This window comes from Physcomitrium patens, chromosome 1 (genome assembly GCF_059467195.1).
Source record: "Physcomitrium patens ecotype Gransden chromosome 1, ASM5946719v1, whole genome shotgun sequence".
Taxonomy (NCBI): Eukaryota; Viridiplantae; Streptophyta; class Bryopsida; order Funariales; family Funariaceae; genus Physcomitrium; species Physcomitrium patens.
In genome coordinates, this window is record NC_143410.1 from 30572422 (window position 1) to 30599379 (window position 26958).

The window sequence follows — 26958 nt, forward strand, 5'->3', positions numbered from 1 at the left end:
GGTAAAATGATCTACTATCACGAATATATAGTCATAAGAATCTGAGATTGGAAGATCCATGATGAAGTCCATAGAAACAGAAGACCATGGTTGTTTTGGAATAGGTAATGGCTGAAGAAGTCCAAAAGGTCGATGACGAGGAGTTTTTGATCTTAAGCAAACATCACATGATTGTACAAAATCTTTGATTGCCTTCTATATTTGAGGCCACCAAAAATCCCTGGATATTAGCTCCAAAATCTTATTGTATCCAAAATATCCTGCTGCTGGAAAGTTGTCACGAGCTTGAAGAATACGTAAACGTTCTTCTCTTTCTGGAACATATAGGCATCCTTTGAAATAGAATAGGTTGTTCTTGAACTCGAATTTAGAAGGATCATGAGATTTAAAAGAATTATTCTTGATGTCATGAACAAGAGGGTCTGAAGTCATACTTAATTGGATTTGCTTGAAAAAAGTTAAATTAACAGTCAATGTTGATTTTATTGCTCGAAGTTGAAATTGCTTCGGCTTTAAGAGAACCATTCTTTGTTGCTCAAAAGTTACATCTTCTTCTTTTGGTGCAAGATAAAAATGTCTACACGAGGCATCAGACAAACTTTGTTGTTTTATTGGCCGATAAGTGATGATGAATTCGAATCTTGATAAAGACATGCTTCAACGAGCTTGACGACAATTTAATATACATGCTGACATAAAATACTGAAGGTTCTTGTAATTCATATACACGGTGATTGGACTTAAGGTGCCTTCTAGATAATGATGCCATTCTTAAAAGAATCCATAATTTGCAAGAAGTTCTTTGTCATGGATCTCATTATTGATTTCTGCTGCTGAGAATTTTCTTGAATGAAAGGCTACTAGATGAAGTTTGTCATCTGTTCCTATTTGTGAAAAAACCACACCCAGAGCAAAGTTTGATGCATCTGTTTCTATAAAGAATGCTTTGGAAAAATCAACATGATACAAGATTGGTGCAGAAACAAATACTATCTTCAAAGATTCAAAAGCAACTTCCACTTCTTGATTCCATTGAAGTTTGTCTTTACAAGTCAAACGTGTAAGTAGAGCTGCAACTTGAGAGAAGTCTTTGATGAAGATCCAATAGTAGTTGGCAAATCCCAAAAAACATTGGACATCTCTTACTATTTTTGAGATCTTCCAATCTATAATAGTTTGAACTTTCTTAGAATCCATCATAAGTCCATCATTTGAAATGATGTAATCTAAGAAATCTACTTGAATAGTGTGGAATACACACTTTTCTATCTTGGCATAGAGTCCCGCATTTCTTAATTTTTGTAATACACGACGAACATGAAGTTCATATTCTTCTGGATTCTTAGAATAGATCAAGATTTCATCTAGATAACATATCACAAAATCATCCAAAAACTCTCAAAAAATATTATTCATTAGATGTTGAAAAGTTGTTGGTACATTTATAAGTCCAAAAGGCATGATGTTGTATTCAAAATATCCATACCTAGTTCAAAACGCAGTTTTCCATTCATCTCCTTCTTTGATGCGTACTAGATTGTATGCTCCCCGGAGATCTATTAGTATATAGATTTTAGCTTGATTCAGCTGATCAAGAAGTCCAAATATTAAAGGTAGTGGATACTTGTTCTTGATGGTAATCTTATTGAGTCCTTGATAATCAACACACATCCGCAATGATCCATCTTTTTTCTTCACAAATAGAATTGGAGTTTCTGCTGGAGATTTAGAATGGCATATGAAATTCTTAGCTAGATTTTCTTCAATATACTCCTTGAGTTCAGTCAACCCATTTTGTGATAAACTGTAGATTGGTTCGAATGGCAATTGTGCTCCTTCTTGAAGGTCAATTGCGCAATCATAGGGACGATGTTCTGAGAGTGTATCTGCATTCTTTTTTTAGAATACATCTTAAAATTCTTGATATTGGCTTGGAATGCCACATGAAGTCTTTGCACTATTAGAAACGGGTGTGGTATAAATAATATATGGTGATTCTTTCATAGTAGCATGCAAGAAAGCTTTTGCACCTATAAACATGGATTTAATTGAACTGGACTTATGACTCTCTTCTTGATTAGCCACACTGTTAGTTATACTTTTAGAAAAAATAAGAGTTCAGGAAATCTAATCTATTTGAGGGTTGTATTTTTTTAACCACAATAAACCTAAAATGATTGGATTAGAGGAAGATCTAATGATATTAAATACTACAAAGCTATTATGACCATTGATTATTACTTCTATAGGAAAGATTTCATGAGTAATATCTCCAGAAGACAATGGACGACCATCTATGACTTCTACATGAACAGGTTTAGTTTTCTTTACTAAAGATATGCTATGTCTTTTAGTAAATTCTTCATCTAAGAAACACGCCGAGGCTCCTAAATCTAACAAGGTAAAGAGTTTGTAATGTTTAGGTCCTAAAATAACATTTAATGTAAAATAAGGAGAGGGCTCTAAAGAGAGAATAGGACCTTTATTAGATGTGCAAGATTCCAGCTGCACGGTCCCTATTGTAGATGGACAAACTTGTTTTCTGACATATTTTCTTCTTTGACAGCCATACTCTTCATTTTGTGGTTGCGTCATTTCTTTGGACAATATTGAGCAGTGTGTTTTGGTTCTCCAGAATATAAACATAATCCTTCTTGACGACGACAAGTCTTTTCTTGCTCAATAAGAGGTTTAAAATGTACTATATCAATTTGTATATCTTCTACTTTCGAATGTATGTATTGAAGAGGTGTTGGTGTTGCCATTGAATTATAGTAATATTGAGGTCCACTTGTATGGTTTTCAGATCGAAATTAAAAAAGGCAATTGTCACACTTCACAGCAAAGTCAATTACTTGACTCAATGTTTGAGGATCAGGTAAGTTGAGCATTAATTTTTTTACCTCATATTGTAATCCATAGAGAAATTGGCTAATGACTGCAATATCATCCTACTTGATATCAGTTGCAAGTTGTCAAAATTGTGAAGCATACAACGATACTGATCGATTGTCTTATCGTAAAATACGGATCTTATTGGTTGCAACACGAATTACATCATGTTCTCCATACATGGATCAAAACTTTGCCAAAAAAGCCTCTAGAATATCCAATATTGGATCTCGTTGTTTAGAAAAAGATGAAAACTACGATAGTGGTGAATCTGAAAGAAGCATATCAATGAATCTAACTTGAGATCCTGAAGTTGGATAGCTTTGGGATTGAAGTTCAATCACAAGTTTTACGTGATTGATAAATCCTCAAAACTTAGATCTGGTACCATCAAACTTCTTGGATAAGGTAATTCTTGATTTTCTAATACTAGAAGGGCGTTCCATCATAGGAGAAAAGATATGATTTGGTGCAGATGTTGAAGCAGCTCCAACCATTTCTATATCTTCACTTCCTGCCAATCTTGTTGCTATTTGTAGTGATAAATTGAGTTGATGCATCGCAAGTATTAACTCTTTCAATTGCTCTTACATTTGTGCCATTGCACTCTTCATTTCAATAAGTTCTGCTATGATAACACTTAGAAAGGAGAAAATATCTAATATCACTCAAGACAAATAGTAGAGAGGACTTGAGAACAAAGAAAATACTAAGGACAATATCTGTTTAGAAGAGGGTAATCCGCAACTTCTAATATGCTTATATCTTATCAAGAAAAAGGATTACTCTACTCTTAATCAAGATTAGACAAAGCTCTGATATTGTAGGTGTACTCTTGTCAATTTGTTAAGGACAAGAACACAATGAAAAAGCAATTTAGATAAGTGAGCCTTCACTCAAAGAAAGATAACAAAATATAAATAAATAAGTATGTATGTTGAAAGAGAAATTAGAATGGCTATTGTCAAAAGACAAGAAAACTAGAAACCTTTGAAACTAGACTAGAAGCAAGAAATAAGTTGACAAGAGTGAAGAAGGCTTCACTCTTGTTTCTATATATACTATCTAACTAGGGGTTAAGTGGCAACATTCTATAGGACCTTCAATAAGTGTTGACTTTGTAGGACACATGCTTTGACTTATAAGGTAAGTTTTTCTACATGTGGGCCACATTGTTAGCTTGGTCTTCAAGCTAACAACATGTGTGGCACATGGCCAACTTGTTCACTACGTTTCTAATCCAAAAAGTCAATTAAAGATAACTATAAAGTCAAAGCAGTGTCTATGTAGCTTCTAAGAAGCTTCCATATCAAATACTATAGAATTAACTTACTTTTATCTACTTTTACTTACTTCTACCTATTTATATATGTAATTACTAGCTTACATGAGTATGTGCATGACACTATATTGATAATTTCTTTTGAAATTAATATCTTTGATTGCAATAGCTATTCTTTTTTTTTATTAAATATAATTATTTTTTTATTTCTCATTTTTTATCTCTTTTTGACCCATTTCTTATTTATTTATATATCTTTTTTGAATTCTCATTCTTAACAGATTGAAAAAAATGATAAATCATTGTTCTTGTCTTGTTTTTAGAAGTGAGTAGATTATTTCAATTATATTATTGTATTTTAAAGGTTGCGGATTATCAATCTTGAACTACTATTTACTTTTCTAATACTAATTTTTCTTTAAAGAGAATGGAATATAGTTCTTTGTAGATATTTTATTTAATATTAGAAACTATAATTTATCTGCTTCTAATTTGATTTATAGATTTACTAAGTTATTTGAAAGAGAAAGAAAGTCATATTTGTTACATTTCGTAGAAATAAGAATAGATTTGTAACTAATTGAATTCATTCCTATAAGTGTGTATAGCCACATTAAAAAAAAGTGATTAAAAAAGAGTAGTAGAGATCAAGTTCTTATCTTTAAAATAAAAATCATGATCAACCACCATATATACTATTGAATTCTAAAACCTTGCTTATGACATGGATTAAAAATAAAAAGTCTTTATTAATCAATTTTGATATGAGTTAAAAGATAATGTCAGAGATTTGTTATTGAGAATACAAAAAATAAATTCTTTAAAATAATTTATTATTCAAGTGATTACATGCAACAATCGATTATTTGAAAACCATCAAGAACAGAGATCTAGCTAGAGAGGAACAAGTCAAGTTATGATGGTAACTCTTAAGTTTTCAAAAATTTATCTGTTAAGATAAAAACTAATGTAAATTGATACAATATATTTAAAACTTCTCACTAAGTAAGAAAAGACTCAATGTTGCCAAGAGGATTTGTGCTTATATTATAAAAAACTAAGTACACTATTCAACATTATTCAAAGAAATAACACAATGATAAAATAAAAAGCACGCTGTCATATTATAATTGCTTATAGTATGTAAAAATTAATTAAAACATATAATATGTTTGTACGTCTTGATGTAGATTAGAGTGGTTAGTAAATAAATTTAAAGAGAATTGATACAGGAAAATTTATTTAGAAATTTATCTATTTTAATTATAGTGTTTATATTATGTACGATTTAGATATTTAGTATAAAACTTAAGGGAAGGTTGGAGTCTAAAGATGAAAGTCTAAACTGTTAAGAGGCTTATTAGGAGGGATGAAAGCAAGGCATGGTTGGATGAAGGCAAGGAATGGAGATCTTCATTCCTATTGGTCAAAGGCCATATCCAATGGACTTCAAGGAGGCTCTCCGAAGCCTTATTAGGAATTAGGGTTTTTCTTTCGAGGTCATTCGAGCTTTGGAGGCTAGGATCAAAAAGTTCACGGTTTTGGATATAATTTGGATGAAGATTTTGTGTGATATCGAGTTTTTATAAAGGAGATATAGGTATTCAAAGTTAAGGTGTCAAATTTGTACCTATTGTCACTCATTGAAGCATAACATATGCGTACAAAAAGCAATAAAAGATTGGCGACTGGAGTTGAAGAAGGCACTTTCTTCGCTACACTTTACATATATTGTTTGATGAATTTCAGGTCCAAATGAAGGAGTTATAGACATTTGAAGACACCACATGTAATTCAAAGGCAGTAAGTGAGTCATTTTATTGATAGTAATGGTTGGAGCCATATCTTGAGTTCCTCAATGAATTTTTGGCTCAAAATTTCTATAAGTGTGAGTTATTGAGTTAAAAAGCTATAGATCAAAGTTTCACGGTATTTGAGTACTTATTTTGTGAGATATGAAGAAATTAGCACATGGGTGTATGTAAGCTAGGGTTTAAAGCTACTGTTAGGATTTTGGTAATATCTCAAGATCCATAACGAATTTGTAGTTGAATATTTTTGTGGTAGTTTTTGAAAGTATATTAATACTTCACGTAAAATTTAGGATTTTTTGGACGGTCCAATCGTGAGATATAAGCTATTGAAGTTCAGAAAATATTTCTCATAAGGATATATAAGGTTTTAAGATACTTTATCATTTGGATGTTTTTTTTTGTACTTGGGCTTATGTATTGATGTAATTTCCTAAAAAGGAAAAATATTATATATATAAAATTGGTATTTTTATATCTTAGACTTAATTGAGTATTAGTGGCAGCTAGAAGTCCAACGCTTTCTTGAGGCAAACTTTCTCTACCCTGAGGACGGTTATAGAGAAGATAATATATTACAAAAAAAAAAATCTAGCTACAATAGGAACTATGTGGCTGAAATCATGTACAATATCTAATAAAGTTCTTATTCTTTCTTTAAATCCTTCATCTTTTTTTACAATAGATGTATATTTAAGACCTAAAAATCACATAGTCTTTGCCTTATAAGATTCATGAACCTTGACTTGTTTTATAGATGAAGAATTTGTTAAAAAAAAAGACATACTTTTAGTCATAGATGCTTGTTTTTTGTCTTTTGGAGATGTTATCCATAAGACTATTCATTTAAATATTGCAATTAAAGATCATAGTAGTATAGTAATATTTAATATAATAAAATCTCCCTCTAATCCAATTATTTTAAGATTATCATGGTTAAAAAATATAATCTCCAAAAATATTTTTTTTCTTGTAAATTTAATATTTCTAATAGTTTAATCCAAAATTTTATAAGTCAAGTAAAAATACATAAGTCTAATACATCCAAATTCCTATTAATAAGTATGAGAGCTTTAATACATACAAAAAATGAAAGATCATTTTTTGCTATATACACCATGCTTATTTTTGATGGTCAAAAGATATTAAGTGATATCCTTAGTTAATATCAAGATTTCTAAGATATTTTTGAAAAATAGAATATTGATATTCTTCTAAAGTATTGATCATATGATTGTTTGATTGATCTTCAAAAAATATCTCAACTACCATTTGGATCAATCTATAACTTATCATAGAATAAGTTAATTACATTAAAATGATACAATGATAAGAACTTGACTAAGAACTTCATATGCTATTCAAAATGTCTATGACTAATTTCTATCTTGTGTACAAAAAAAAATAATGGATCTTCATGGATGTGCATAGGCTACCAAAGACTTAATAAGATTACCATCAATAATAGGTACCATTTATCTTTGATTTTAGGACTTTTTTATTAATTCAATAAAAAAAAATCTATAAAAAAATAGATCTACTAAAAGCATACAACTTGGTATATATTAAAAAAAAAAATTAATAGAAAATTACATTTCAAATTAGGTATGGACATTTTGAATATAATGTCATACCATTTAGACTCACAAATGCATCATATGCTTTTCAAAATCTAATGAATGATAGCTTTTGTGAATTTCTTGATGACTTTCTTATTTATTATTTAAATGATATATTAATCTACTCTAAGAATATTGAAAAATATGAATTTTATGTTTTTTGTATTTTATAAAAACTAAGAGATTCAAGATAATATCCTAAGATGAATAAATGTATATTTTACACTATTCAAGTTGACTTTTTAGGATACACCATTTAAAATGATGGTCTTATGATGGATCATAAAAAGGTGCAGACTATTGTGGATTAGAAGATCTCAAATACAAATAGAAATGTGTAATATTTTTTTGGAAGTTGCCAATTGTTACCTGATATTTATCAAGATTTTTTTTTCAAGTTATGGCTCTACTTATACATCTAACATGTATAGTCAAATTTGAGTAGAATACAGAAGCTCAAGCATCTTTTTAAGCCTTGAAGAGAGCATTTATTTTTACACCAATCTTATATTACATTGACTTTTCCAAGACATTCTTCATGAAAACAAATACATTAGACTTTGTTATGGATGTTGTTTTGTTACAAATAGAAGTAGATGACAAGCTCCACTTGATAGCTTTCTATTCAAGAAATTTTTTACCAACCAAGATTAACTATGAGATCTATGATAAAGAGTTTTTTTTTTTTTTTTTTTTTTTTTTTTTGTATCATAGACTCATTTCAAGAATAGCATCATTATCTAGAAGGTGCTTTAAGTCTAGTCACCGTTATTGTAGTAGAGAAAATTTTTCCTTAAAAAAGCATTAGACCTCTAATTGCTACTAATTGCTAAAATAATTTGTAATTTTATAAAAATAAAATATAATTTATATTTTACCTTAATAGAAATAGTTAAATTAAATATACATGCCTTAGATGCTCAAGAGTCTCTAAGATATGACAAGATATCTTAAAATCACTTCTATTCTTATAGAGATTCTTTTTAAATTTTTATCATCTAATAACTTCCATCTAGTTGGATTCAAACCTTTCCATAAATTAACTTATATCTTTAACTATCTCTATAAAAATAAATTAATTATAGTTTTATTATAGATCTTTAGTTATTGCCTAATTTCTATTAGATATTAAATATGTCAATGTTCAAATATCTATGTATTAAATCTATTATATCTCAAAAATCCAATACTCAAATATTATGAAATTTTATTTATAACTTTATAACATATTCATATACACTTATAAAAATTGTGTGCCAAAATTTCGGCCAAAAACTTAAGGTATGGTCCAAATCATAATTGTGCACATATAAAAAACTTGATGTCATAGATAGACATAATTATTTAAATAAGAAGTATAAAGTAGAATGTAAATATAGATAGACGTAAGAATAATATGTGAACAAGTTTTTTAAAAGTTTTATAGACACAAATTTGACATTATATATATTTTCAATTAATTTGTAGCTTAAAAATTTAGCCAATAGGTTTATCACATGTTGCACATGTTTGGCTACTTGTCATACAACTTGGTCATATGGCATACATGTTAAAAACTTGTCTTGTAAGTTAGACATGTGCCAAAAGTCTTATAGAATGTCAATATGCAGTTCTTAATTAGATTGTATAAATAGAGACAAGAGTGAAGGCTTTTTTACTCTTGTCAAGGCCTTATTTGTTATTTGTTTTGTTTTAAGAGTCTTTAGTCTTCTCATATCTAAGAAAAGCCATTCTAGTCCTAATATTATACCATTTTTGAATGAATATCTACTTTCTTTGAATGGTACAAGAATGTATTGATTCTTTAATTATTTGTAGTTCATGACTTTGACACTTGTCATGCAAGTTAAATATGAGTCTTATAAGTTGGACATGTATTAAAGGTCCTATAGTATGTCACCATATAGCTCCTAGTTAGATAGTATACATAAAAGTAAGAATGAGGCCTTTCGTATTCTTATCAATTTTTTTTTTTTTTTTTTTCTAATTGTCACAAACACATAATTATTGAAATTATTATCTAAATAATATGAATAGATAGAAATAAGTAAAAATAGATTAATTTCATAATATCTTTTAAAAAAGCTTCTTACAAGCTTCATAGATGCCACTTTGATTTTACATGTGTTTGTAGTTGATTGGTAGGTTAAAAACTTGATCAACAAGTAAACCACGTGCAACATATGTTGATAACTTGATGATACTAATTCCACATGATACTAATGTAGTTTCAAGGACTTTTAGTTTTTTAATCTTTGAAAATATTCATTTCAATTTCTTCTTAAACATATATATATATATATATATATATATATTTATTTTATTTTTATTTTTTTTCTTTGAAAATGTCTCATTTTTTTATTTATATTCTTGAAGTTCTTATCCTTAATATATGGTGCCTTATAATCAAATTAGATTGTTAAATGTTGTACTGGAATTTTTTAGTTTTTAATTTTAATAATTAAATAAAAGCTTTGGTTATAAATTAATAAATATATTTATGCAGAAATAAAAATTAATAATAATTTAGTTTTAAAAAAAATTATAAAAATAAAAAAATATTGAAAAGAATATAATTAATAACATGAATTATTTTGAAGCTAAATGTAAAAAAAATAGCAAATAATTTGGAAATACAAAGCCAGATTTTTTATCTTAATTTTTTATTATAAGATTTTTTATTAAAATAAATATTTTAAATCATTAACAAAAAAAATATATTTTTTATAAAGTATGAATGAAAAAAAAATAGAGAAAAAAATCATATTTTTAAAAAATTAAAAAACTAAGAAAAAAATTATTTTAATTAACATGAACTTATAATTAATTTATAGGATAAAAATTTAGCCTACAAGTTGGTCACTTGTATTACTATTTGGCCATGTGATGCACATGTTGAAAGATTGTCTTAGAAGTTGGACACATGTCATGTGACTTATAAGGCATTGTCACATAGCTTCTTAGTTAGATAGGAGATATGGAGGCAAGAGAAAGTCCTTTCTCAATCTTATGAATGTCTTTCAAACTTCAAGTCTAGTTTCATAAATCACTAGTCTTTTCATCTTAGGCAATAACCATTTTAGTTTCTTCTTAAATATATATACTTATGCATTTACTTTTTGTCTTCTCTCTTAGATATATATCTTATTATGTTTATGTATATTTTTTGAATTCTTATCCTTGACAATTGATTGACCTTCAAAAATTAATAAATGATCTTAAAAACCATCAACTCTATAATTATTATATTCTATATATTTTAAAATCGATGAATCAATATAAATAATATAATATAATATAATAAATTCTTTTAGGAAAAAATAGATTAATTATAAAAAAAAATTAATCAAATAAAAAGATAGATTTTAAGTAAATAAAGTATTAAATTAACATGGATTTATTTAGAAAAAATAATTAGTAAGAATTTTTTGGACTTTATTAAAAGTATAGTCATAAATTGATTAGATCTTGAATAAAATAAGTATTTAAAGAAGCAATTAAAGAAACTTGAAAAAATAAACACATGAACTTAAATAAGTAATAATATTATTATAAGATTTAAATCTAGGCCAAAAACGATTGTGGATAGATTGCGATTCCTTAATATATATATATATATATATATATATATTTGAAACTATTTTTATTTTTTAAATCATTTGACCTACATCAAGTTTAATTATAAAAGATAAGTGTTATTTTTTTCTATTATATACTTAGTAAAATTAATGTTTTAGAAAGGATTGTTCTTAGTATTTAGAATCAAATTTTGATTCAACATTTTTACAACTAAAAATCTATTGATGAAAAAATTTAGAGTGTAAATAAAAATAAAATTTTAGAAAATAGTACAAGTATTAAAGCTTTTAGTAGACATTATTAAAAAATTTATTTTGTAATAACATGAAAGAAGATAAAATGATAACTTATGTTCTTTTACTTAACATGTGGAATTTAGACATTATATTAAGTTATACAATACTATAATAAATATATATATATATATATATATATATGTGTGTGTGTGTGTGTGTGTGTTTTCTTGATTATAGAGAAAAAAAATTAATATATTTTTTATTATTCAAATAAATATTTAAAATGTGACAATATGTTTATATATATAGATATATATATATATATATATATATAATCATATACTAAAGATATCATAAGCAAAAAGAATCTACTAAAAAATATGGAGTCATTTTCAAATGATGTGAGTAGAGATTCCATCTTAATAGCATCAATTCAAGCTATTTAAAATGAATTGCAAATTGAAAGTTTTTACACAAATGAGTATAATTTGGATTCATTAATTAGACTGATTTATAACAAGAATTTTAATAATCTCAATTAAAAAATTACAAACAATTTATCAAAAGTTATATATTTGTATCAATATATACAAATATACAAATATAATCATAGTTAAAAATAATAGAAAATAGTAATATAGCAGAATCACATATCTAAAAAAATGCCATCATATGATAATGCTTGAAAGAATACTTTATCCAAGTTAAAATTTAAAGTTGGATATTCAATCACATTGTTTGAAATTCTGCTTCACATTTTGGTTTTGACAATGACTCTAGTTTGATTGGTACCGAACATAGAGATTGTGTGCTACTAAAACAAGACTAGAAATCAGAAATTGAATGAGACCATTAAGTTTTCTTAGATGAGCATTATTATCTTTTACAATAAATGTAAAATATTGTAAAAATTGAATTCTATAAAATTCCAACAAAAATCTATATTGAAAGTTACATCTATGATGTTTGCCAACAAGCCTCAAAATCAATCATTGCAAGATGTAACAGTAAATCCTTAAAACTCATTAATTGTTCATAACCAATTGTAAATAATCCTTGATGCATATCTCTAAGGTGCATTAAAAACACTTATGCAAATGATGTTAATAATAAGAGAATTGTTTTCAACACAACATCCTTTGACATCCTTCCAACTTGATAGATTTACTAATATAGTTTAGGGTTTGGGTTTTTTTTTGAATTGGCAAATAATTTTTGTTTGCTTAATTGTTTTTATTAAGGTCCTTGCATTTATGTGCTCAGCTGCATACATGTGTGTGTATATATATATATATATATATATATATACATATACATAACACAACTTTGTGTGTAGGTAAAGATTAGCTACTAAGACTAAAAAAGATGGTGTAAGTTCCAAAACGACACCGACAAGCTCAAAGAACCAGAGTATTGCGTAGTGTTGTATTTATTATGAAGAAAAGAATAGAGCAATGCTCACCGAGCGTTTAAACAAATATAAGAAGAAGCAGGTGGAATTGAATTTATATGTGTTCTCCCTTAACCCTGAATGCATTAGAGGCGGTGGAGTTGTCTTGTAAGGTTGCCCATCACGCTGCGGTGGTCTGCTCTCGCACAACTCGAGCTTACTTCGCTCGTACGGCAACAAAAATAGAGCCTTTGTCTCCCCGTCCGATCCGAAAATTCTCGTCTAGGAATGTGGTCTCGATCCATCTGGAGCAATCGTATCCATTTGAGTAACAAACCAACCCCAGGAATTGAACTGTGAAGCAAAATATTCACTTAGATTGCGAAGGCTTACCCTTTGGGACTGATCCAGTTGAGCGAGACGGAAGGAAAGGTCACGGAACCGAGCTTGACAACAAAGCTATCAAATGTCACGTCCACACGCACTGCCCCTTTCTCAGTTGCCGGTGACTTCGTTACGGATCCAAAAATTATTAGAGAACCTGCACATTAAACAATACTACTCGACTTTTAGAATTTACACCCAAAATAGACTTACGGTCACGCATGCGCGAACATGACTGATCAAGCTCTACCTTGAGTACCAAGAAATGTGAATTCAGCAATATTCTCTGCAGTTCCACGCACGGCATCAATAACCTGCACGAACACCACTCAAATTTAAGTTATGAGAAAGAAAAAAAAAATTGGTCGGGCATCAAATTGACGTCAAGGACTGCAGGCGTGTCACACCTGAAAACTGCGAGATTGCCGAACGGTGCCAAAGCTAGCAGGCTTCACTCGAGAAAGAAACGGACCTTCTTCTGTTCCTGCGTACTTGTCTGATGTCTTCTCTACACGACAAGCACCCCACATCCTACAATTTAGTCTCAACCTACAATCATCTGAATTGGTAATAACCAAACAGTAACCAATGCCTTACCATCAACAGGAGCCGTGTATAGCAAAGCCCAGCGACCAGAAAATAAAGGTGAGTTGACTGGATCTATAGTTGGATTCTGGCTTTCTAGTTCCTGCAAGAACACCAAGGGCCTGATATCAATCTACCTGCGGGTGGGTTGATAATTTGCATGCCAGAAAATTACGTCTCACTTCATTCGCTACACGACTCCTGAATGTGTCCACTCACCTGAAGCAGAGAAAAGATATACAGGCGTTGCTCATTCGTGGCTGTCTGCAGCACATGTTATACAAAAAGTGTGAAACTAAGGCTTAAGGATGTAGTAAACTGCATTCACTGTGAACGAACGACTGCTGTAATTACAGAATCGTGGACAGCTGGTATTTACATAGAAGACACGAGATTATATCATGGGAACAGAACCTAGATGGTCGGCACCTTGCCGCGATTGGTGTTGGTCACTGACTGCATCACCAATTTCTTAAGTTCCTCCCGTGTTTTATCAAACACAGAATCCACATTTGCGTCCTCACTTTTATTGCTGCTGGCTTCTCCACTAGACAATGCTCGAATTGTGTGCATCCTGTCATCCATATCAATCCTCTGCTGAACACAAAAGGACCATTGATCACCAATTCCAGCGTTAGACGTGGGTATTCGTCAAATGATACAGGATCTTGGAACCTCAGTTACTGCGGTCCAAATCAACAAATAAAAAGAGGGTAAAGGCAAAGGAAAGGAACACGCACTACCATCTAATTAGTAAAGAAGACCTAAAAAATAGCTCACCAGGTGATTGCATGGCAAACTCTTCCCAAAGTTGAGTGGTATGGCGAAAGATGATCCGAGCTTCGTCCTCGAAGAACATAAATTGTTTTCTGTCATCCGATGTTGGCCCCATTTCTGTCCCTGAGAACCCTCCGACACGTAAGTTGAGATCCAAAGACACAGAAAGTCGGAGCGATTCACGACATACGATGTATTGGAGCAGTGTGCGCAAGTGTATGCACCATTACCAGACAACAAATATTAAAACTGAGATACGTCTTGGCAAATCTGAAAATCCATGGGGGTAACAACACACACAAAAGCCTCCTCGAAGACCAACAAGTGGAAGATGCTTCAAGGTCAGGCAGATGCAGAATGAAAAGTCGCATTGGGTAATAGTGAGGTACAAAAAAAGCAAAAAGAAAACGGCACACAAATAGGGCAATTGAGAAGGGGAAGGAGAAGGAAGAGAGAGAGGGAATCAATCCACCTGGGGCAGAAGCACACTGGAAGGGTGGCATGCAAGCGAAGCAACGAGAGGGAGCGCCATGCGTGCAAGCAACCCGGCTGGCTTGGTATACTTGGATCGACAGGTTAATCGAAGGCAGGCAGCAAGCAAGTAAAGAAGGAAGCAAGTAAAGGAGAAAGTAAAGGAAGGAGGGAGGGATGGAGGGAGCACCACAACGCAGCACAGAGCTGGTGTCAGAGCCCCGGCACGGCACAGCCCAGGCAAACGCAAAAGCACTGGGAAGAGATGGGAAGGGATGGGAAGGGATGGGAATGGGGATGTAGGCGTGGCCTCACTCCCTCACCTCCCTCTCCTCTCTTCTCGTGTTGGGAACTGACCCACCATGCGAACACATGGGAAGTTAAACATCAAACAATATATATATCATTCTTTTAAAAATTAGTAATGATAAAAATGACTCTGAAATTCAAGACAAGAATGAAGAAGGAATTAATTTTTTGTACAGGATGAGAAAATTTCATCTCCAAAGTTATTAAGATATTAAAAATTAAAAATTAAAATATAATAAAATAAGACTTTAGCATTCACATTTAAAAACTACTTGTAGTTACAAAAATCTAATGCATAGGTAAAAAGTAAAAAAATCGTGTGTATGTACATCAATAAATAAATATATATATATATATATATATATATATATTTTACACACTAATTCTTATTTGCATAATGCTAGCTTGAGAAATAAAATGTTACACAAAATAAAGGCTTATGATATTATTCTGAAAATTAAATATTATCTTAATTCAAGTTTTTGCTTACTTATTATATATGTGTAAAAATGTATACATGCCTATACTACAATTGATATAAAAATTAAAAAGGTACACAAGGAAGCTTGTAAATCTCATAGATAAGAAGCACAATCTAGTATTGCAATTTTCTTAACTACAATGCAATTTACATGTGTGCTACTCATTTTTCTTAATCTTACTAACTCAGATACTTAGCAAAAAAAAAAAAAAAAAAAAAAAAATCTAGTTTCTTTGTATTTGGTAATACCCATTATGATTCTTTTTTATTGTATATTTATATTGTCTAGGCTTACTCTTTCTCTTTTTGTGAGACATTAGGAGTTTCTAAATCAACTCACTTGTGTGTTAAGTACAATAAATGCACTTATTGTGCTTAAATTCACAAATTTTGTGAGTTTGTAGTAGAATTTTTAGAGAAAATAGAAAATAGATTGCTAATAGCTGATATGCATTCTATGATAGAATTTATTAAGACAAATTTCCAAAATAAATATGTTTTTTCTTTAAGTTAGCTAATACTAGATGATGGTCCAATAGGAATAGCTTGGATCGTCATGGATTCTCAATTAAGATAAGAAGCTAAGAAAGAATGATTGATTCTAAACAATTCAAAAAAAAGAAAAAACTTATTTGATTAATAGTTTTATTATATATATATATATATATATATATATATATATATAATAAGTTAGAAGAAAAAAAAAATCAAAAGAGTAGAAAAAAGAAAAAATATAATCTTTCTATCCAGATGGATATTGGCCAGATTTCTCGGATGGAGTTTGGAGTAGTCCTAGACCTCGGCCGCCTTCTTTCTTCTCTCTCTTCCTTTTTTATTTTTATTTTAATTTTTTCTTCTCTCTCTCTGTTGTGATCTGGTGAGAGAACTCAGAGAATTTTGGTGCGTCTCCCTCACCCTTGCATATGGTTACGGCTGTTCCTCTTCATACTCTTGGAGGTGCTGCAATGTAGCATCCTCTCTTTTTGTTCTATGATCAGTGTAGAGCTGGGAATCGAAAGTTCTATGTTTTTTTTTGGTGTGTTCTTCTGGAGATCCAACTGCGAGGTGTTCAAGTGGTTGAGGCGTGCTGCAGCTGGAGCGATTTTCCACTGGTGGAGACTTAAGTGGTGGAGGTGTGCATCGTTTTTCCTTCCTTGACTCAGCAACGGAAGCATAGACGGTTGCTGTTGGAGCGTGATGTTACGAAGGTGGTGGTCCCACTGTTGAGAAGCCAATTATTGTTGTGTGTGCCGTTGGATCTACACAAAGACTTTGGTGGCACTGCGGAATTATCAAACTGTCTTATTGTGTGTGGGGTGGCGGTGGCTGTATTTGGTCAATCTTCTCTTCTGCAGCAATTCCCTCCCTCTTCGTTTTGGCACTAGTTATCAGCAATTCTGATCTCGGCTTGGTTCTGACGACATGTGACTTTGGCTGCCTTGCGCTGGTATTAGGAGTTCGATATTGCATGGGTTGTTGCTGGATTTACATCTAGACTATAATCTGATCATCAGAAAACATCATGTGTTCTCTGCTTGCTGTCAAGAGAAGGGTTGCAGCAAGACCGTTACATAATTTTTTCTTGGTTTGGAGTTGCTTGTGCGGTGTTGCTTGGATTCAAAGAGGAGATCAGCAGTCAGTGTTGTTTTTTTCCTTCGCCGTCGATGTTCCTATGGTTGGTGGCTACAACGGTTGCAGCAATTGGAACGAAAAGTTGGTACTCAAGAGATCTCATCAGCCACCTACGTCGACGTTGAAATGGGCAACATGATGCTATGTCTTGTTTTGATATAAATATAATACTTGATACCACTCTGTTGTAGAAGGACCTATCGTTTTAACAGAATGTAACCAAAGGTTCTAGGTGTGGATAGCCTTGGTGTCGAGTAATTAGCCCCAAATTGAGTAGTGTTAGAATCGATAACTTGTGCGTTGAATAGAGTGAATCGTAATTTAGGATAGATTTATTCATAGTTTGCATTTTGTTTGATTTAACTTCTGCATAGCCGCATCTATTTATGCATAGATCAGAATCTGCTCCCTAGCATACTATCACAGTCTTTGACAAGTGGGCCTCTAGCTTCTCTACACTTAACTTGATCTAAGATTCTGATCTTTGAAGTAGGATCTGCCTAATTGGCGTTCAAGATTGTTAGTAGATCAAGAAGAGAGGAATCCTCAGTTGCCGGGATCTTCTTGGAGATGTGTAGTAGGGATCGAATACCTGTGGTTTTAACCACAATGCAGTTTTTTATCGACCTCTAGAATTCTGCACAAGTATGTGAGGGTTGAAGCTTACATGAACCTGAGTGTCTACTTTGTCGTTTAATTTGCAATTGGCTTTACATGTGTATGGATGTAAGACAGTTGGCTAGGTGCCACACTCCATGAGTATGCTAAGTTCCACATGATTCAAGACATAGCCTTCTCATGCTGGTGATCTGGAACTTGGGTGATAATCGTTTGGAGAGGGAGAACGTGTGAGGACGACGATTTCAGCATGTGTGATCTCAAACAAGGATAGTGTAAGAATCCTTGTGTCACATTGAAATTTTGTCTTTGGGAAATGCTATAAATCTTTTTGGAGCGCTCTGTAAAGGCAAAGCTCCTCTACAATTATTTATTATCAGTAGAAGATTGCAACCAAGTTGAATTCAAGATTCATAGAAGGATTCTAGATTAAAAAGGAATCAATTAGGCTTTGGTGTGTTAGGATTTTGGATAAAATTTATTGAATGAATTTTAAATCAAGGATGGATTTTTGAATATGGATGAAATATGTAGATATAATACTATTCAAGGATGAAATTTTATCAATGGATAAATTTCAATTAAATAGAATTTCAAATAAGATAAGAAAAAATAAAAGAATTAATTAATTGATTAAAATTTAATATAATAAAAATCATATTAATAAGAAATTTTTTATTACATGGAATTGTCAAGTGACTTATTATTGTAAGTATGAGTTGGTAAAAGAGATTTTTGTTTAACTATTTGGTGAATTAAGGGGTTTTGAGAGTGAATTAAATTGGATTAATTAAGAGCTATAATTGGCTAAAATTACATAGTAATTCACTTGTTGTAAGTTAGGATAAATTTTAATTAGCAGAGGTTCATTTTATCTCATATAAAGATGACTTAGGAAGATTAAGAGTGACTCCATTGTGGATTAAACAAGAGTCATAATTTCTAGAATTCATATAGTTATTTTACTTGTTAAAAACTAGAGTAAACTTCTAAGTAGTGGAGGTTTATTTTAACTCACAAACATGCAAATATTATTTGATAGAATTTTTTCTAGATTTTTATCCTTGATGTTTAAAAAATTATATATATCTTTTTTGTACTATCATGTTTATTTAATTTATATAAATAAAATTAAGAAATAACAAAATAAATTTATTTAAAATATAATTAAATACCTTTAAGAAATTCTACAAGTCTACTTTGGATGTTTTTTTACATTAAATCTAAAATTAAAACTTAATTATAGTTGCAAAATATTGATTTAAGAAGATTTGATCATGTTTAAGATTTTTTCTAAATATTGTTATGATTTTTATTTCCTATTCTATACTATTTTTTCTTTTTGATATATTTTAATAATCTTTTACAATCAAATTTTTATAATTTAGATATAAGCATCTAATCAAAGAAAACTTTGAGTTTATATAGAATTAAAATTAATAAAAAAAACTTTCTAAAATTAAAAAAAAAAATCTTTGTCCTTATATATTATGTAGACTTGACATAATATGTAGTAATTAAAGGCATAATATAGTAATAACATTCTTTAAGATATATATATATATATATATATATATATATATATATATATATATATATATATGTTTAATCTTCTTCTAACTTCTTTTTTTTTGTTAATATAGTTATAATTTTTATTTCTTAAATTTTTACCTCATCTTATCTTTTATACTTTACATACAAAAATTTAAGTAGTAATATGATTTAATGATAACATTATTTATATTCAAAAATTATCAATTGAACAAATAAATACTATCTCAACCTAATGTAATTCAATAAAGTCAAAAAATAATAAAGAGGTTCACATCATGTAATACTAGTAATTGATATATAACAAAAATCTTTATATATATATATATATATAAATATATATATATATAAATATATATATATATATATATATATATATATATAATACTAATCAAGTAGAAATTATAAGATATATCATATTAAATAATATTTTAGAAAAAAAAACCTAAATAAGTACAAACTATCATGGATTAAATAACTATTATGAGTATATTAGATATTTCATTTTTTTTGAAATTTAGTAAAGACTATGGGACATTTAGCAAGAAATGTTTTAACATTTTATTTTACTTATGAATTTAACTTGTAAAATAAAACTTTAGTTGATTTTGGATGAAAAGTAAAAATGTAAAAGTTGTAAAACAAAATCTATTATAACATTTATTTTAATAATTCTAATTTTTTTAATATTTATTCAAAAAAAGAAAGAAATTAATTTTTTTACTGAATGAAATATTATTGCAAATAGATCTAAAAAATATAACTAATACTTATTTATTTTTATTATTAAAAATAAGTATAAACTTTTAAAAAAGAATTTATAGACATTCAATTAATTTTGAATTATGTTGATGATAAATTCTTTGTTATAGGATTTATGATCAATATAAATTTATATAATCATTAATTAATATTATATACAAATCTATGAATCTAAAATTTATATAAGTTTATATTTGTGATAGTGGATTGTCTGACCAATATGATATATTCTATATCCTACATAAAGAGGTTTCATGAAAAGAAATAGATGAAACCTTCCTAAATAAAATATATTAATATCATATTTTTATATAATATTATACTCAATTAATATTTTTAATGGTTATAATTTTTTTTAAAGATATTATACGAGACCTTTAAAATAAGATTGATCCTTTTTAGTTAATTATTCTTAAGCCAATTACAAATTCAATGCGTACATCAAACATTGGATGACATATGCAATGTACTACTAATTATCATTAAGATATTTAGACAATTATTGACATTAAAAAAAGCTATTCACTATAACTGAATACATTCTTTTGTTCATTGAAAGATATATATATATATATATATATATATATATATATAATTTCTAAAATATAATATTTTAAACTTTAAATCTTTAAAAGTCTTTGAAAATAATATTTTATAAGTATGTAAATTAGAAATGAAATTTGATATCCAAATATAGTAATTTTTATTATAATAAAATAAAATTACTTACATTAAAATAGACTACTATAGGTACAGATTATATGTCAATAAAAAAATAAATTTAATTTTAAATTGATTATAATTAATAAATTTAATTTTAAATTTATTATAATTAATAAATTTAATTTTAAATTTATTATAATTAATAAAATTAATAAAATATTTATTTATTTATTTTCATACATAAAAAATAAACTAACATGCAATAAAACTAGTAATTACTACCATATTTTAATGAAAGAAGTAATTATGGAGAATTTAAAATTATAAAAGTCTTATATCTTATACTGAAACAAATTAGAATATTATGTGCATAGGCATTAAGGTGAACCAATATATACATGCAAAATTTATCTAATAATCTTACAAAAATATATAAATATATATATATATATATATATATATATATATCTTTCAAACATAAAGAAGAATAAAAAAAATTATTATTTTAGTAACAACATCTATTATTTCTAAAAAAAATTAGATAATATAAAATTTAGTCTATATTTTAAAAGTATATTTTTTTAATTTTTACATCCACTTAAAGATTTTAAAAAATGTTAAATATGTACATTTTATATCTATTATTATCAAGACATGAACTCCAAAGAAAGATAATCTCAATACATTCTTGTGTCACCTTAAAATACTTAAAAATCACTCAAAAGTGATAATATATTGAACTGGAAGGGCTATTGCCAAAGATTAGAAAACTTGACGACTCTTGAAACTAGACTGGATGCAAGAAAAGAGTTGACAAGAATGAAGAAGGCTTCACTCTTGTCTCTACATATACTATCTAATTAGGGGCTATGTGGCGACATTTTATAGGACCTCCAATATGTGTTGACTTTGTAGGACACTTGTCTTAACTTACAAAACAAGTTTTTCTACGTAAGGGCCACATAGTTCGCTTGGTCTTCAAGCTAACAACATGTGTGGCACATGGCCAACTTGTTGACCACATTTCTAATCCAAAAAGTCAATTAAAGATACCTATGAAGTCAAAGCAGTATCTATGAAGCTTCTAGAAAGCTTTCAAATCAAATTCTATAGAATTAACTTATTTTTATCTACTTTTACTTACTTCTTCTTATTTATATATGTAATTACTAGCTTACATGAGTATGTCCATGACATTACCTCCCCTTCAAGGGACGAGTTCTATGAGGAGCAGTCATCATATGTTGAGGAAATCTATGATGCAACAAATTCTATTGGCCACATACTCTGATCTTTGTTCTCTTCAAAGATGATTGATAGGGCCTCTCAGCCATCGGTAGTGTCCCATATCAGGGCAAGAAGACCACCCAATTATTTGGTCGTTGTTGAGGCCTTCATAACTTCCTTCGAATAAAATATTTGGAATACCATTAGGAATTGTTCCTACCTCTAGTAAAATCACCAAACATCGGGAGTCCCTTCTAAGGTCATGATATCAAATGCGTTGTATCTTGCCATCTATTTGAGGAAGAATATGTCGTTCTTGAAGATCTTCATCTCGATTGCATCGTCTTGAAGGTTGTGACAATCATAATGTCTCGTCCAACAAGTTAGCAAATGAAGGTTCTTGAATTAAATTCACTGGTTGTTGGTTCTCCATCTCCTTGGCATCACAACTACAAAGAAGTTATAAATAAGGATTGAAAGTAGAATGTCATCTTGTCTAGATCTTGTTTCTTTTATAAAGAAGATTTTTATCTTGGTTTTGATGGATGTCGTCGATGAAAAGCATCCACCGCCTTTGCTGCATTTACAAGATTTTTTACTAGCTCCCATGTGCATTCATTAATATCATATCCATGCCAATGGATAAGATATTCTAATTTATTTCGGCGTCACCTTGAATCTAAGACTTCTTCTACTTCAAACTCTTCATTATTGTTCACTTCTATAGGAGGACGTGGAGCTTGTCATCTTCTTGGTATGTCCATTGTCTTGTATGGTTCAAGAAAAAACACATAGAATACTGGATGGATTTTCATTGACTCTAGTAGATGTAAACGATATGCAACTGGATTGATTTGTATAGAATTAGAAAATGGTCCAAGCCTTCGATAGTCCAACTTATCACAAAGACGATGAAGTATGGCGTGATTTGCTATTTGGGAATACACTGGATATCTAGTTGTAGAGAGTGTACCTTAAACCTTTATATGATTCTTTTCTTAGCTTCCAGAACTCCTTTATTTTTGTATAAAACCCGAAATATAACAAAATCCCTTCAAAACATATTTTTCCCACGAAGGGTTTTTTTTGCCTCGAACTTTAGAAAATCATAACTATTGATCTAACTATTTTGTTTGTTTCAAATTTACAAGATAGGTAGAATTTATCCTTAACTCTTACCACAAAAAAAAAACAACTACAAATTCACTCCCAATCTTCTAGCATCTAAGAAACCCTAGCAGACACTCCAAACCCTAATTTACAAGCACTCGAAAAACTATTTTCCTTATATCTCAAAAATCCGAACTCCAAATATCATAAAACTTATGCAAAAAATTTACTAACATGAAATTACACATCCCTTGAAATTTTGAATTAAAACCTCATAAAATTGCTCAAGATATAGCTCAAGAGACAAACACTAGTAAATCGGTTAACTTACTACCCTTAGATTGCATGTGCTGACTTCAAAATCCAATAACTCCTTCATTCCAACTTAGAATCCAGTAAGCAATATGCAATAAGTATAGCCGCAAAAGTGCTCTCTCTAGTCGCAGTCGCCGATTTTCAATTGCCATCTATACGCGTGCGTTATGCCCAAAAGAGTGATAGTAGGTCCAAAACTAACATCTTAACTTTGAGCGCCTATAACTTCTTCATAAAAACCCCAAATGACACAAAACTTGCACCAAAATCTTAAACAAAAACCTAAACCTTCTGACCTTAGCCTTCAAAGTTCGAATGGGCTCGAAAAACTAACCCTGATCCCTAATATGGCCTCGGGCAGCCTCCTCAAAGCCCATTGGTCATGATTTTTGACCAATAAGAATGGAGATTTTTATTTTTCATCTCCATTCATCTATATTGGTGCCCTAATTCCTCCTTTTGCTACCAAAATCCTTCCTCAATCCTTTTTCTTATAAGATTTACATAATGTATGCTCTAAACACCAAATAAAAGAACCAAAATAAGTTTTCAAATATCACCAATGTCTAACAAAGGTGACTCTAAATATTTAGAAGTTACTATCAACCAAAATCAATCTTAAAAGTCACTATCAAAAAGAAATTAAAGTTATACAAATTCTATAGTAATCTTTTTAAACAACCTCTTCTCAAAGTAATAATCAAATTATATTCTACAACCAACTAAAATCTACTAATATGGCTCTCACTATGTTACTTAATAAATTATATATTAAGTACATAATTACATTATTTTCATATAGTAGCCGAACCACAACACGACAGCGAGTGGTCTTGATATTGCAATGAAGTAATCATACCTTATCACCCATGTGGAATGGTGGTTGTTCCTTTTGATAGACATTCGTAATTATCTTTTGTCGTACTTGAGCTTCTTTTAATTGCACCTTCATTGTTGCATGTAACTCTGATAATCAATTTTCCATATCTTTTGCCACATGATTATCAACTTTAGAGAAATCAAACGTGTCAAGTCGTGGATGATAACCATAATTGACAAAGAAAGGTGTTTGTTGCATAGAAAAATGCACTGTATTATTATAAGCAAACTCTACCAATGGCAGAAGAGTTGTCTAATCATCTTGTTGATAGTTGATGGTACATCTTAAGTATTGCTTCAAGACTTGGTTTACGCGCTTTGTCTGTCCATCAGTTTGAGGATGAAAAGCCGAAGATAGTTTTACATCTACTTATAAAATCTTAAAAAGGGTTCTCCAAAATCTTGATACAAACTGAGTTCTCCTATCCAATATAATATCCTTTGATAACCCATAATAGTCATAGATATTGTCAATAAAAAGCTTATCTATTTCTTCACCCGTGATGGATTTTGTACATGGTACAAAATATGCCATCTTGATGAAGCAATCTACTATCACAAATATAGAGTGATAAGAACCTGAGCTTAGAAGATTTGTCATGAAATCCATAGAAACAAAAGACCATAGTTGTTCTAGAATGGGTAATGGCTGAAGAATTCCAAAAAATCAATGACGAGGAGTTTTTGATCTTAAGCAAACATCACATGATTGTACAAAATCTTTGACTGCCTTCCACATTTAAGGCCACCAAAAATCCCTAGATATTAGCTCCAAAGTCTTATTGTATCCAAAATGTCCTACTGCTCGAAAGTCGTCATGAGCTTGAAGAATACGTAAACGTGCTTCTCCTTCTGGAACATATAGGCGTCCTTCGAAATAGAGTAGGTTGTTCTTGAACTCGAATTTAGAGGGATCATGAAATTTAGAAGAATTATTCTTGATATCATGAACAAGAGGGTCTGAAGTCATACTTAACTGGATTTACTTGGAAAAAGTTAAATCAACAGTCAATGTTGATTTTATTGCTTGAAGATGAAATTACTCTGACTTCAAGAGAACCGTTCTTTATTGCTCAAAAGTTACATCTCCTTCTTTTGGTGTAAGATAAGAACGTCTAGACAAGGCATCGGACAAACCTTGTTGTTTTTCTGGCCGATAAGTGATGATGAACTCGAATCTTGATAAAGACATACTCCAATGAGCTTGATGACGATTTAATACACGTGTTGACATGAAATACTTGAGGTTCTTATGATCCATGTACATGGTGATTGGACTTGAGGTGCCTTCTAGATAATGATGCCATTCTTGAAATGAATCCACAATTGCAAGAAGTTTTTTATTGTGGATTTCATAGTTAATCTCGGTTGCTGAAAATTTCCTGGAATGGAAAGCTACTAGATAGAGCTTGTCATCTTCTCCCATTTGTGACAAAACGACACCCAAGGCAAAGTCTGATGCATCTATTTCCATAAAAAATACCTTGGAGAAGTTGATGCAATACAAGATTGGTACAGAAGTAAATTCTTTCTTTAAAGCATCAAATGCTACTTCAGCTTCTTTATTCCACTCAAATTTTTCTTTACAAGTCAAACGCATAAATGGAGCTGCAACTTGAGAAAAGTTCTTGATGAAGATTCGATATTAATTTACAAAGCCCAAAAAGCATTGCACATCTCATACTGTTCTTGAAATCTTTCAATCTATGATAGTCTGGACCTTCTTGGAATCCATCATTAGGCCTTCGTTGGAAATGATGTATCCTAAAAAGTCAACTTGAGTAGTGTGGAATACACACTTTTCCAACTTGGTTTATAATCCTACATCTCTTAATTTTTGTAACACATGATGAACATGGAGTTCATATTCTTTTGTGTTCTTAGAGTAGATTAGAATGTCATCTAAATAATAAACGACAAAATCATCTAAAAACTCACAAAAAACATCATTCATAAGATGTTGAAAAGCAGCTAGTGTATTTGTGAGTCCAAAAGGCATGACATTATATTCAAAATATCTATACCTAATTCAAAAAGTAGTCTTCCATTCATCTCTTTTTTTGATGTGGACCAAGTTGTATACTCCTCATAGATCTATTTTTGTGTAGATCTTTGCTTGATTGAGTTGATCAAGAAGTCATGATATCAAAGGTAAAAGATATCTGTTTTTGATGGTGATCTTGTTAAGGCTCCGATAGTCTATGCACATCTGTAGAGATCCATCTTTTTTCTTCACAAATAAGATCGACGCTCCTGTTAGAGATTTTGAATGGCGTATGAAGTTTTTAGTCAAGTTCTCATCAATATACTCCTTTGGTGCAGCCAACTCGTTTTATGATGAGCTATAGATTGGTCCAAATGGTGATTGAGCTCTTTCTTGAAGAT

The 26958-nt window shown here is 30.0% G+C and overlaps 1 protein-coding gene across 1 annotated transcript; it reads right to left on the reverse strand.

Moving 5' to 3' along the window:
- Window positions 1–12821: 12821 nt before the first annotated feature.
- LOC112279513 (putative plastid-lipid-associated protein 4, chloroplastic) lies at window positions 12822–15342 on the reverse strand. The gene is made up of 9 exons (XM_024514031.3): window positions 15028–15342; window positions 14559–14678; window positions 14208–14375; window positions 13998–14042; window positions 13791–13881; window positions 13601–13701; window positions 13444–13507; window positions 13203–13350; window positions 12822–13114 (listed from the first exon to the last, which is right to left on the reverse strand). Exons 1-9 carry the CDS (start codon window positions 15085–15087, stop codon window positions 13027–13029), a joined length of 885 nt encoding a protein of 294 aa, XP_024369799.1. The 5' UTR covers window positions 15088–15342; the 3' UTR covers window positions 12822–13026.
- Window positions 15343–26958: the final 11616 nt, after the last annotated feature.